We start from the raw sequence: 14,110 nt of genomic DNA on the forward strand, positions 1-14,110 counted from the left end.
TTGCCCCATTGATTGTTTCTTCCTTTCACAAATGGTTTCTCTGTAGCATGCCATGTTTTTTGGTAGCATTTTACCCACAGTAGAACTTCTTTCAAACCCTGCTGCTACTTTATCAACAAAGTTTATGCAATGTTCTAAATCCTTTGTTGTCATTTCAACAATCTTCACAGCATCTTCACCAGTAGATTCCATCTTAAGAAACAAGTTTCTTTGCTCATAAAAAGCAACTCCTCATCCATTAAAGTTTTATGAGATTGCAGCACATCTTCATATTCCACTTCTAATCCCAGTACTCTTGCTATTTCCACCATATCTGCAATTACCATGCGGGTTAGAATCAACTTCTTCCACACTCCTGTTCATGTTATTATTTTGACCTCTTCTCATGAATCATGAATGTTCTTAATGGCATCTAAAATGGTGAGTGCTTTCCAAAAGGTTTCTAACTTCTTTCCCCAGACCCATCAGAGGAATCACTATGGCAGCTATAGCCTTATGAAATGTATTCCTTAAATAATAAGACTTGAAAGTCAGAATTACAGCTTGATCCATGGGTAACAAAATGGATCAAAATTGTTAGCAGTCATAAACACAGCCTCCTTCAGAGCTCCTAGGTGACCAGGTGCATTATCAATGAGCAGTAATATTTTGAAAGGAATCTGTTTCTGAACAGTAAGTCTCACTAGTGGGCTTAAAATGGTCAATAAACCATGTTGTTGACAGATGTGTACTGTCATCCGGGCTTCGTTGTTCCATTTAGAGAGAGCACAGGCAGAGTAGATTTAGCATAATTCTTAAGGGACCTAGGATTTTCAGCATGGGAAATGAGCATTGACTTCATCTTCAAGTCACCAGCTGCATTAGCTCCTAACGAGAGTCAGCCTGTCCTTGAAGCTTTGAAGCCAGGCATTGACTTCTCTGAAAGTCTCTTCTGTGAAAATCCTAGATGACATCGTCTTTCAATATATGGCTATTATGTCTACATTGAAAAACTGTTGTTTGATATAGCCACCTTCATTCATTACCTTAGCTAGATCTCGTGGGTAACTTGCTATGGCTTCTACATTAGCACTTGCTCCTTCACCTTGCGCTTATATGTTATAGAGACAGTTTTTCCCCTAAACCTCATAAACCAACCTCTGCTAGCTTCAGACTTTTCTTCTGCAGCTTCCTCACCTCATCCTTCATAGAATAGCGTCAGGGCCTTGCTCTGGATGAGGCTTTGACTTAAAGGAATTGTGTGGCTGGTTTGATCTTCTTTCCAGACCACTGAAACTTTCTTCATATCAGTAATAAGGCTATTACGCTTCCTTATCTCTTCACTGGAGTAGCACTTTTAATTTCCTTCAAGAACTTTTATTTTGCATTGACAACTTGGCTAACTAGTCCAAGAGGCCTAGCTTTCAGTCTCTCTGGGCTTTCGACGTGCCTTCCTCACTAAACTTAATCACTTCTAGCTTTTGATTTAAAGTGAGAGATGTGCAGTTCTTTCTTTCACTTGAACACTTAGAGGCCACTGTGGGATTATTAACTAGCCTAATTTCAGTAGGGAATAGGCCCCAGGAGGGGGAGAGAGATGGGAACAGCTGGCAATGGAGCAGTCAAAACATACATTTATTAAGTTCACCATCTTATGTGAGCATGGTTCATGGCGCCCCAAAACAATTACATCAAAAATCACTGGTCACAGATCACCATAACAAATAAAATAATGAAAAAGTTTTGAAATATTTTGAGAATTACCAAAATGTGATAGAGACACAAAGTGAGAAAATGCTGTTGGAAAAATGATGCCAGTAGACTTGCTTGAGGCAGAATTGCCACAAACCTTCAGTTTGTTAAAATAAAAAAAAGAAGTATCTGCAAAGCACAATAAAGCAAAGTACAATAAAACAGGTATGCCTGTATTTTCTAACTACCAGAAATCATCAGGTTATGTGTTGGCAATACAAAGATGAATAAATACTTGATCCCACATGAAGTTTATGGTCTAGAATAAGGTGAGAAGTGTGTTAATAAATTATAGTAAAGATTTACATATGATAGAATGTACTAATGTCAATGGAAAAAAGTTCAAAACAAGAAGAGATGGTAAGGAAGCAGAAATAATAACATTGACCATCCGTTTAATGTAGAGTATGAGTGAAAAACAAGAGACAGTGATGACTCCCATCTTTCTGGCTTCAGTCACTGGATATATTTTGGTGCCAGTCACTAAGAGTGGAAATAGATTAAAAAAAAAAATAGGAGTGTAAGTTTAATGAACTCTGTTTGGGATCTCTTAGTTTCAGCTATTGTATTGAGCTACAAATAGTTGAACATATTCAATGAAAATTTGGATATTTGGGTTTGGAGCTCAAGAAAGAGGGCTGAAAGAGAGCAAGCAAGTGAATGAAAATGAATGAAGGGATTGTGTAATTGTCATGACATTCTAACAGAGTGGGTGAGATCTCCAAAGGGAGGATACAGACTAGAGCGTGAAGTAGTAAATCAAGGACAGAGCCCGAGGGAAACAATCACTGGCTTAGATCTTCACAGATCTGAAATCATAGGACACATGGTAGCATGATTGTAGGTAGGAGAGTGAAGGGCCAATAAAGTCATTTAGGCTGCAAAGGTAAACGTTTTTTCAGGAGCTTGACTGTAAAGGAAAGAGATTTAGCTAGAGAAGGAGAATATATATTTGAACACTTTCTTGTTTTATCTGTATTTCATTTCTTTACTACCATTATGTTTTTTAAAGATTGGCTTCTAGAAGGGAGCCAATTAAAAAGAGGTTTAAAATATAGAAAGGAAGAGGTAAGAAGCAAGAAACAAAATGATGACTAACCAGGCAGATCCTGGTTTTATGTAGCCCAAAGCTTACATAATTTGGTGGGAGGGGAAAGGGTTTCTTGAAGTAAAATTTCTAAGTAATGAATATAAACTTAGATATAGGGCCTTGTAAGGGGACGGTGAAACTGGGGGGCCTTGAAGTTTGTTTTTTCTAAGTAAATCCATGTCACTTAATGATAGTTTAAATTCCTAGGAAATGGGGAAAAGAATAAGATTAAGAGCATTGATAGTGATATTAGCCTTAAACATAACAGAAATACTTTTGAGACTCCCTCTAGAATAGAGTTTACCCTTGAACAACATGGGTTTCAGTTGCACAGGTCCACTTATATGGGGATTTTTTTCGATAGTACAGTAAATGCATTTTTCCTTCCTCATGATTTTTCTTTATTGTAAGAATACGGTATCTAATACATATAACATACAAAATATGTATTAATCGACTTATTGATAATGCTTCTGGTCAACAGGCTATTAGTAGTTAAGTTTTAGGGGAGTCAAAAGTTATACGTAGATTGTCAGTTACACAGATTTGTCAGCACCCCAAATCCCCGCATTGTTCAAAGGTCAATTGTATAAATTCCAAGAGACCAGGGAACTTGTTATTCTTGTTCATTGATTTATCTGCAGAACTTGGAGCAGTGCTTGTTAATAGGTACTCAATAATTTATTGAATGAGGTCTGACAATTAAGTTTGCGAGTTTGTTGCAATGATGTTGCTAACCGTTTTTGGTATCAGAGGGATTATTCATTATGAATTTGGACCAACTGGACAAACAGTTAACCAAGTTTACTATTTGGAAGTGCTGAAAACGTTGTGTGGAAAAGTTAGACGACCTGAACTTTTCACAAACAATTTGTGGCTCTTGCATCACAATAATGCACCAGCTGACAAGGCCCTGTCTGTGAGGGAGTTTTTAGCCAGTAAACAAATAACTGTATTGGAACACCCCCCCTTCTCACCTGATCTGGCCCCAATGACTTCTTTCTTTAACCAAAGATAAAGGAAATATTGAAAGGAAGACATTTTGATGACATTCAGGACATCAGGGATAATAAGGTGACAGCTCTGATGGCCATTACAGAAAAAGAGTTCCCAAATCGCTTTGAAGGATGGGCTAGGCGCTGACATCGGTGCATAGCTTCCCAAGGGGAGGACTTCAAAGGTGACTGTAGTGACCGTAATGAACTATGTAGCACTTTTTCTAGGATGAGTTTGCGAACTTAATTGTCAGGACTCGTATGATGAGAAAGGAAGAAAAATGTTGAGGTTGTGTGCTAAAATAGCCCAGCTTAAATTTTAAGGAGGAAATTTCTCTAGTAGGATCATTGGACAGGATGGCAATGAAAGTAGAACTTGAAGAGTGATAATGATTTAGAAGAGACATTGTGAGGCTTGGAGGCAGAGTAGATGAGACAAGGATATGATGAGTGTTATCAAGAGAATGGTTGAAATGGTACGATTAAATCATTCTGTGAAGCGATTAAATCATTCTGTTTCATGTTGCAGATAGTGAAACTGTTACTTCGTCATGGTGGAAATCCATTTCAAGCTAATAAACATGGAGAGCGTCCAGTGGATGTAGCAGAAACAGAGGAGTTGGAATTGCTGCTAAAAAGAGAGGTGCCTTTATCTGATGATGATGAAAGTTACACAGGTTCGTTTCAGATAATCTGTATTCAACTCTTTGTTTGACATGTTTAGAACATTTTGCTTCTAGTTTATAATACGTAAAATGCTTGAGAACCTTAATATAATGCAGCTAGCTAGTAAGAATGGTGAATTTAGTAATTAACCTAGTATTTGCTACACATCCTCTTCATAAATGGAATCATAATGCTATTACCCTATTTCAATTATTTTTCCCCCCACAAATTGCTGATATTACATTTATGCCCACTGGAGAACCTCTCCTCATTAATAGCAACCAACACTGTTACTCTGACTTCATTCTTTTATAAATTAGAGAGCTACTAACCAAACCCTTCCTGTCTCTTTCTGGCATTAATGAGTCATCTTTGCATTTTTACTTTTTGTCGTTTAGGTAGTAAACTCTGGTCGTTGTTAAAGGTGGGGGCACAGTTTTAAACAGGAAAGATTCAAAGCAATATTTCAGAAAACTTTTGGCATAATCGGAATTTAAAAAAAAAAAAAACATAAACAATTTAAAAAATAACGAAAAGAACTTCCTCGTGTTGAAGAAAGTCTTTTGAGTATAGATAAGGGTCCACCATAAATCAGACAAATATCAATAAAAATGAATTTAATAAGTCTCATAACTGGCCATATCTCCACGAAATCTGAAAGAATTCCTACAAACAGGTAATATTACAATTACATTGTTAAATGTTAGGGAATAAAAATCAACCCGTACTAATTTAATCTCAGTCATTGCCAGAAGGCAATAAAACATCTATAATTTTGAGGCAAAAAGGTCTGCCTTTTACATTTTCTTTATTGAGATACAGTTGACATGTATCAGTTTCAAGTATACAATATAATGATACAATATTTGTATACATTGCAAAATTATCACTAGAATAAGTCTAGTTAACATCCATCATTATACATAGTTAAATTTTGTTTTCCTTGTGATGAGGACTTTTAAGATTTATTCTCTTAGCAACTTTCAAATATGCAATACAGTATTATTAACTGTAATCACCATGCTGTACATTACTTCCCCAAACTTATTTATTTTATATGGAAGTTCATAGCTTTTGACCCCACTCCCTCCACCTTTACCTCTAGCACCAATCTGTTCTCTTTATCCGTGAGCTTAGTTTTTATTTTTAGGGTCGACTACTAGATTATGCAGTATTGGTGTTTCTCTGTCTGACTTATTTTACGTAGCATAATAATGCCCTGTTGCAAATGGCAAATTTTCATTTTTTTTTATGGCTAAATATTACTCTGTTGTATATATCTACCACATCTTTATCCATTCATCCATCTATGGATACTTAGGTTGTTTCCATATCTTGGCTACTGTAAATAGTGCTGTACTGAACATGGGGAGTACATATATCTTTTTGAATTAGTGTTTTCATTTTCTTTGGATAAATACCCAAAAGTGGAAATGCTGGATCATATAGGAGTTCTCTTTTTTAATATTTTGAGGGACCTCCATATGTTTTCCATAGTGACTGTTGCAACCAATAGTACACGAAGGTTTCTTTTTCCCCACATTCTTGCCAACACGTGTTATTTCTTGTCTTTTTGATAACAGCCATTCTAACCAGTGTGAATTTGATGATAATTTGTGGTTTTGATTTGCATTTCCTAATGATTAATGATTTTGGGCATCTTTTCATGTACCTGTTGGCTATTTATATGTCTTCTTTGAGAAAATGTCTATTGAAATATTCTGCCCATTTTTCAGTCAGATTGTTTGTTATTGAGTTGTATGTGTTCCTTATATATTTTAGATATTAACCCCTTATTATATATGAGTACAGTAGTACCTCGGTTTTCGAACGTCTCCGTTGACGAACATTTCGGTTTATGAATGCTGTAAACCCAGAAGTAAATGCTTCAGTTTTCAAACACGTCTCGGAAGTCGAACATGTCGGCTTCCGCTGAGTGCAAGATCCTGAGGCCTAGCTGTCGGCTGTTTTTGAACGTTTCAGAACTCGAATGGTCTTATGGAACGGATTACGTTAGAAAACCAAGGTATCACTGTATATTATTTGCAAATATTTTCTCCCATTTATTAAGTTGCCTTTTCGTTTTGTTAATGATTTCCTTTGTTGTGCTGAAGTTAAAATCCCAGTATTTGATTATGAAAATGTTCAAACATACAGCAAAATACAAAGAATTTTACAGTGAACACCCTGAACCCATCAGCTACATTTTATACTTAACTTTTTGTTATATATTTCCTTTATTATATTATCACATATCTGTCTGTCTACCCATTAATTCATCTTATTTTTTGATAACATTTCAAAGTAAGTTGAAGACCTCTCCAAATACTTTAGCATGAATTTTATTAACTAGAGTTTAGTTTTTATATATGACTTTTTTAGGTAATATTTGTATTTGTGAAGTTAATAATTCTTTATTTAATATAACATTCTGTGAGTTTTGAGAAATGCTTAGACCTGTGTAATTCAACTTTAACAAGAGACAGAATGTCTCTCTTGCTCCAGAAAGTTCCTTATCCCCCTTCTTATCCAGTCCCTGCCCCTACCTGATCATTTACATTCTTCATGGTAAGTAAAGATTATTAGGCAGGAATCACTAATAACTGATAAATCTAGGAGGACTTTTTTGATGAAAAGCAGGATGTTTACATTGCCTTTTCACATTATGAGAGAGGAGGGGAAAGGAAACCAATGGTTATATAGTAGAGAAATGCAGCAGCACCTGAACTGTGTGATCAAAATGAACAACATCAGGGACAGACAAAGGCACATCACACGCCTCCAGATGTAATATCATCAAAAGGATATAACATTTTTGTAGCTCTTTAGCTGAGAATACATAATCATGAGGAATGATGTGTTTTTTTTTAAAAACAAACAGTGAAAGATTTAAAAATGTCAGTGTCATGAAAAACGAGTAAAGGTGATAGAAATGTTCCAGACTATCTAAAGAGATGATAAATAGGAAGGGCAGTACCTGCTCCTCGCCAGGATACTGTACTGGATGGTGGGAAATAATTATAAATGACATTATTAAGTCATTGAACAAGGAATATGGACAATAGATTTCTGTTATTTCATTGTAAATTTATGAAGTTGACAACTGTACTGTGGTGATGAGAGAATATCCATATGTCTTAAGAAATACTTATTTCTTAGGAAATACTCACTGAAGTATATAGGGGAAAAGAGCTATGATGTATGTAATGTACCCTCATATAGTTCAGAAAAAAATATATATGTATACACATGTGTATGTGTATATGTATGTATAGATATAGATATAAATAGTACAGATACAGATGTACCGGGGGTGCCAAAAAAATGTATACAAGTGGACACTGGTCAACATTGCTCAAGCAATAGTTTGCCGTAATCAGAAGTGTCTGGACGCTGATGGTAACCACTTTGAGCACCTCTTGTAATTGCAGAAATCTATCATGACTTGTATTCATCTTTTGTTATTGGTATATGTTGAGTATTACAATTTTAATACAGTTTACTTTCTTATAATGTGTGTACATTTTTTGGCTGTGTGTGTGTGTGTGTGTTGAGAGAGAGAAAAAAACAAATTATAAAGCAAGAGAGTAAAAAATATTAATAGGCAAATCTGAATAAAGGGTCTATAGTGTTTAGTATTTTTTCTTTGTCTAATTTTTGTGAGTTTGAAATTATTTCCAAATAAACTTTAGAATATATGTTAAATACATAAAATTTCCTTGCTTTGTCTGTTGAGAAGATCTAAAAGCAATGACTAAGACAGTAGCAGTAATCATTCCTAGTGCCCAGATCATAACTTTGAAATATTTTCTGCTAAAAACTAAGGCTTCTGGAAAAAATTGATGATTTCAAGTCTGCGACGGGAAATACATAAGATGAGCTTGGAACATCTTATCATTGTGGATTTCAAGAAAGCTATTAAAGACTAATATAAAGTCTTGTCAAAAGGCCTTAGGACAAATATATGGTGATGGAAAGAGAACTTACTCTGGGTGGTGGACACACAATGGGATTTATAGATGATGTAATACAGAATTGTACACCTGAAATCTATGTAACTTTACTAACAATTGTCACCCCAATAAATTTTTTTTAAAAAAAGGCCTTAGGAGACAACTTAGAGCAGTTTACCACTGGCCAACAATGGGATAATTTGAACTTCAATAAGGGTAGTAATAGCAAAGATTTGAAACCCATTGAATGTGTTTAAATCTGTGAGTCCGTAGTGATAATTTTTTAACTTTATTCATCAACATCAGAGAACCAATTTGTTACCTTAAAAGTTAGACATACACAAAAAAGAAATCATTTATCTTGCTTTTCTTATATAAACTCTATCACTGGGTAACCTCATTATAGGTGAAAAGTAATATTTTTATAAGATTAACCCAGCTAAAAGAATGCAAAAAAGTGGACCATTTTGCAGCCCCCAATTAGTTAATATGTATAACCATTGAGCATCAACATCACTAACATTAAATAAAAATGGAGAAACCATTGCATGCTCCCTGATGAAAGAATACACTACACCACCACTCTTCAGTCTTCAGGATCCAGCTGCCAATTGCAGACAATACCAAAGTCAGAGGAACATGCCAAACTGCACCAAGCAAAATCCAGAATGGGAAAACCAAATAGCTTTGGTTCTTCAAGAGATAAATTGTATGGAAATGAAAATAAAGCACCTGTGGGGTTATCACTTTGTGAGGAATGTAAATGCCTATTACATTGCTTTGTACACCTGAAACTAATTTTTAAAAAGTGAAATAAAATATGGTGAAGCTTTTAACTTTAAAAATAACAAAAAAAGGAAATGAAGCACCTGTTTTAAAAAAAGCCTTAAAAGACGTATCAAACTTTAAAAAATAGGCAAGATTAAAAAAATTAAGTATGTATTTAATAATTTATACGTCTCGGGGGGAATTTTATACAATACTTAGTTAAGATAAATGGCACATACAAGATCTTGGGTTTTTGTGGGTTTTTTATTAATACTAAAAAATTCTTATAATATGTTAGGGGAAAAACCTGATTTTTTTTTTCTTTTGAATGGTTTTGAGAAGGGACTACCTTGTTTCGCGAAAATAAGACATAGCTGGACCATCAGCTCTAATGCATCTTTTGGAGTAAAAATTAATATAAGACCCAGTCTGATATTATGTTACATTACATTACATTACACCCAGTCTTACTTTAATATAAGACCAAGTCTTATATTAATTTTTGCTCCATAAGACGCATTAGACCTGATAGTCCACCTACATCTTATTTTCGGGGAAACACGTAGCAATAGTGATAGTTCCTTTATGTCACTTAGGAAATGATCAGGGTTTCTACTTAACTATCCAAAAGTGGAACCAATTATAGAAAGAGGAGACCAGGGGTGGAGGGGTCAGTGACTAAAGAGAGAAAAACATTGGTTAAAGGGTTGACAACAGTATTTGATAGTGGTAATGTTAATGAATGGAGCTAAAACTATAGACAAAATTGTAAAGGTGGCAACTTTCCTTTTAGTATCTATTTTCATCCTCCACTAAATGTAAATTCCTTATGTGTTTTGTCCATAGATATTGCTCAATTAATATTTGTTGAATTGGTGGAGAGGGATTACTGACTCTTAGGGATTATGCCAGGACTCTTCATCCCCCACAAATCTAAGGAATAGCTGAACCATTAGATCAAGTTCATCCATTACTGAGACTGGGAAAGTTTGAGAAGACCTAGAATCAGTCAACAGGGAAGCTTCCTTCTGGTGCTTTAGCTGTTAACTGGCAGTCACAGATGTGAAAACCAACTTTACCTTCCACCACCTTTAGGAGGTCTGCCTCTTGGACTTTTGCAATACGGGATTGCAGTGAGGCAAGACAACCCTCCAAGGTTACCAAGAAACCCAAGAGAATGATTATTTTGAAGAAACAGAATGTTAACAGCTAAATAAAACTACTAAAGGAAACATTACTTCAACAACAAAAATGAGCACTTAAGAAAATTCAAATACAGCACAAAAAGACTTTCGGAGCTAACAACAACAACAAAAAATCCCATGATTAGACAAGTCAGTAAATGAATTAAAGTGGGGAGTGATCACTGTTGGAACTTAAATTAATAGACTGGAAAATCAGTTAAATCCTCACAACACAGCAAAAACACAAAGAATCCTGGAAGAAAATATATAAAACTTAGGGAATAGATCTAGAAGACCTAACAGATCTAACACGAATAATTGTTATTTATGGGAATTTAAAAGGGAAATGAAACAAGTAGAAGATAATACAGTAATACAAATAGAAGACAATTTTCCTGAGCTGAAGAAAGCCTGAGTCTATCAATTAGAAAACTCAGTGAACTCTAGGTAGATTGATAAGAACACACATACACACACCCTTAGACATATATTGGTCAAATTCCTTAGTTCTGAATCTAGCAAATTAACCTGCAAGTAAATACTGTCACATTGGCATTGGACGTCTAACTTGCAACAGTGGAAGATAGACTACTGCAGCATAAGAATCCTGTACCTGACCAAGGTAGGTAGTATTCACTTGTCAGGGTAAATGAAAGATCATTGCAGATATTTAAGGATTTAAAGGTATATCAGAATGTATATTTTCTTATATATTTAAAAAGAAATAATGAAAGAATAAACCAACAACTTATAAAAGTGGTTACTAAATAGAATGGGGGCAAGGGAGGTATGTGAATTGTTACAGTCTTTGAAAAACAGTCTGAGAACAGCTAGCAAAATACAAGAGCTCTTAACTTTTAGAGATACATACTGAGATATTTCTGGATAAAGTGATATGATGAACGGGATATGCTTCAAAATGATACAGGGGTAGGTTGAGTAGAAGGTATGGATTGACCAAAGAGTGATGGCTATTGGAGTTGAGTGATGGGTACATGGGGGTTCAGTATAACATTATCTACTTTTGTGTAAGTTCAAAACTTACTATAAAAACGTTTTTAAAGCTACTTATGCTCCTTGATCTAGCATTCATACGTCTGGGAATATCCCATGTTCGTTATAGCACTGTTTACAGTGGCAAAAGAAAAAATCTGTAGTTGTACAGGGGATTGGTTGAGAGATCAAGGTATATAGCCACACCACAGACTATTGTACAGCCATGAAAACATACACCTTAATGCTGTACCAATTAACTTGGAGGGGTTTTCATAAAATATTGTTGAGTTAGAAAAATCAAGATGAATAATCATAATACCTCATTTGTGTAAAATGAACAGTGTTTTAAAAACCAATGCATATATTTATATTTGTATATATATTTATATAAAATTGAAAAAATACATATATATTTATATAAAATTGTATAAGCATGGAAGAAATCTGGAAGCATCTATGCCAGTCTGCTGACAAGGCACATTGGGGTGTGTGGCGGGGAGCAAGTGGCAGAGAAGGGATGATTTGGGTGGAGGGAAGGGAGTTAGAACTGGACGCAATCGTGTGAGAATATTTTTGTACATAAATATACAGGATTCAGCAAAAATCTCTTGCCGTGCATCCCTGTTGATTTAATCCCTTATGTCCTTCCCTTCTTCCCAACTGAGCTTAAAGTGCATTGTAATTCCCTGAAAGTGCACTCTGTTGAGTTTATGTTTACCAGCATCACACATGATTTTCTCACTTCCGGGTCCCTTAGCTGTCTTTCCAGTCTTTCTGTAGAATTGGACAGTGTTGACCAAGTTCTTCCTAGAATTTTCCTGCCTTGGTTTCTGGGACATAATTCTCTCCTGGCTTTCATCTCCCAGACTGATCCTTTTCAGTTTCCTTTTAGAATCTCAACTTCATTTATTTCTCATTCCCTTCCATACACCCTGTGTTGGTTTTTCCGAAGATTTTACTTTCTGGACCCTCTTCTCATACCATATATTCTCCCAAATAAAGGTCATCCACACTTAGAGTTTCAACTACCCTCTATATGGTGAGGCCTTCCAAATATCTCTTTATTCCATACTTCTTTATTAAGCTTCAAAACTGTATACTGGGAAGGTGCCATTTTTGCCAAAAAATGTATGCACATTTTAAGAGATATTATCTTAAAAGTATACATTTGTTTGGCAACCTCTGTATTTAGCTGCCCTCTGGATATTACCACGTAGAATTCCCACAGAAATCTGTGTGCCTGAATGGAACTTCTCTTTTCTCCATATACACTCCTCTTGGTTTTGTTTTTCTGTCTCAATGGTAGCATCATTCAACTATACACATGTCATATACTTGGTAGTCATCCTCAACTCCTCTTCCTCCTTCCTTCAGCTCAGTTCTTCAGCAACTATTTTTGAGTTTTTAGGCATTGTTTAAGCACTGGTATGCTCATTATGAAAATGGAGATACTAACATAATTATCTACTAACCCATCAATTTCTACTTTCAAAGAACTTACAAATCCATCTACCAGTAACATGCTGAAAGTCATTTGAGCATCTTTGTGTTATGTGAAATCAGGATTTTAATAGCTGAAGTTATATTGGTTTCATAAGAAAACAACAAAATACGATTTTAAGAACAAATATTTTGTATGGCATGTTAATTTTTCCATTTATTATGGCTACAAACTCTATAATTCTTCAGAAAACAGTAGCCGTGAAAAGCAGCTTTTGGTATAAAACTTTCTCTAAGAAATAAGTGCTGCAACAAATTTTTCCAGTGGAGGAAGGAAGGTATCTTATTTGGAGTTAATATGTTTAATTCGAGTGGAACACATCTTTTAGAACCTATTTTGATTTTCACTGATTTTGATTGTTTCATGTGTTCATCAGCTATGTATTGATTTTTCAGAATATTTTTTTTCCACATGGTGAAAGTACCTGAATTATTGCTTGATCAAAGTCCCTCAAGGAATAATGAAAAAATCATCAGTAAGTATCATGCAAAGATTTTGGAGTTGCTGAAAAAGACTGATGAAAATACCCAAATTTATTGCTTAATTTACATGAGGTCCTTGTTAGACTTAACTTTATCAAGAGTCATCCAATTTAAAATCAAAATGTATTAATATTTAATAGATAATTATTTTAGCTGCCCACAGATGTTTGTATGTGTAAAGCCTGATAGCCTTGTTACCCATCTGGTATGTCATGTCATCCATGTGACAGATACACTTTAAGTGTTGCAAAGTTAGATAATATAACCAAGAATATGAATTTCAGGGCTTAACAAGTTTGGAGTAAACAAAAGGGTGTTTTATATATGTAGCATTTTAAATGTGGCTTATTCCATTAGCCATTGTGCTTTATGACAGTGCTACTCAGAGTAGCTGTTCCACAAACTGTTACCGGTTCTCAAGATAAGATGCTTGTGCCAGAACGTAAATCAGTGTACTGCTTCCTTCATCAAAAAGGAAAAAATGCTATGAAAAAAATGTCAGCTAAACTCAGTGTGCTAGCGATGTGATTGATTTCCATTTTTGGTACAAGTTCCTATTGATACAGGGATTAGTAATAAACAATTTGCAGACGGGCCTCAGTTCATGGACCACACTGCATAGCAGTTTTAGGTCGTGCATATCAGACTTTTATAATAATGTTAGAATACATGTCCTGGTTAGTACAGCTTATTTGTATACAAATGTGTGACGCTTTTAAATTTGCAGAATTCTTTAGTCTTTTT

At 35.0% G+C, this 14,110-nt stretch overlaps 1 protein-coding gene across 3 annotated transcripts in view; it reads left to right on the plus strand.

Moving 5' to 3' along the window:
* The window catches only part of ANKRD12 (ankyrin repeat domain 12), a 130,561-nt gene that overhangs the window by 72,816 nt on the left and 43,635 nt on the right, over window positions 1–14,110 (plus strand). For all 3 annotated transcript variants that reach the window (XM_081079025.1, XM_081079027.1, XM_081079026.1), the window contains one exon: window positions 4,346–4,493. In XM_081079025.1, coding sequence (XP_080935151.1) covers window positions 4,346–4,493 — 148 coding nt within the window. The remainder of the gene's footprint in view (window positions 1–4,345; window positions 4,494–14,110) is intronic.

This window comes from Rhinolophus hipposideros, assembly GCF_964194185.1.
Source record: "Rhinolophus hipposideros genome assembly, chromosome: 17".
NCBI classification, from domain to species: Eukaryota; Metazoa; Chordata; class Mammalia; order Chiroptera; family Rhinolophidae; genus Rhinolophus; species Rhinolophus hipposideros.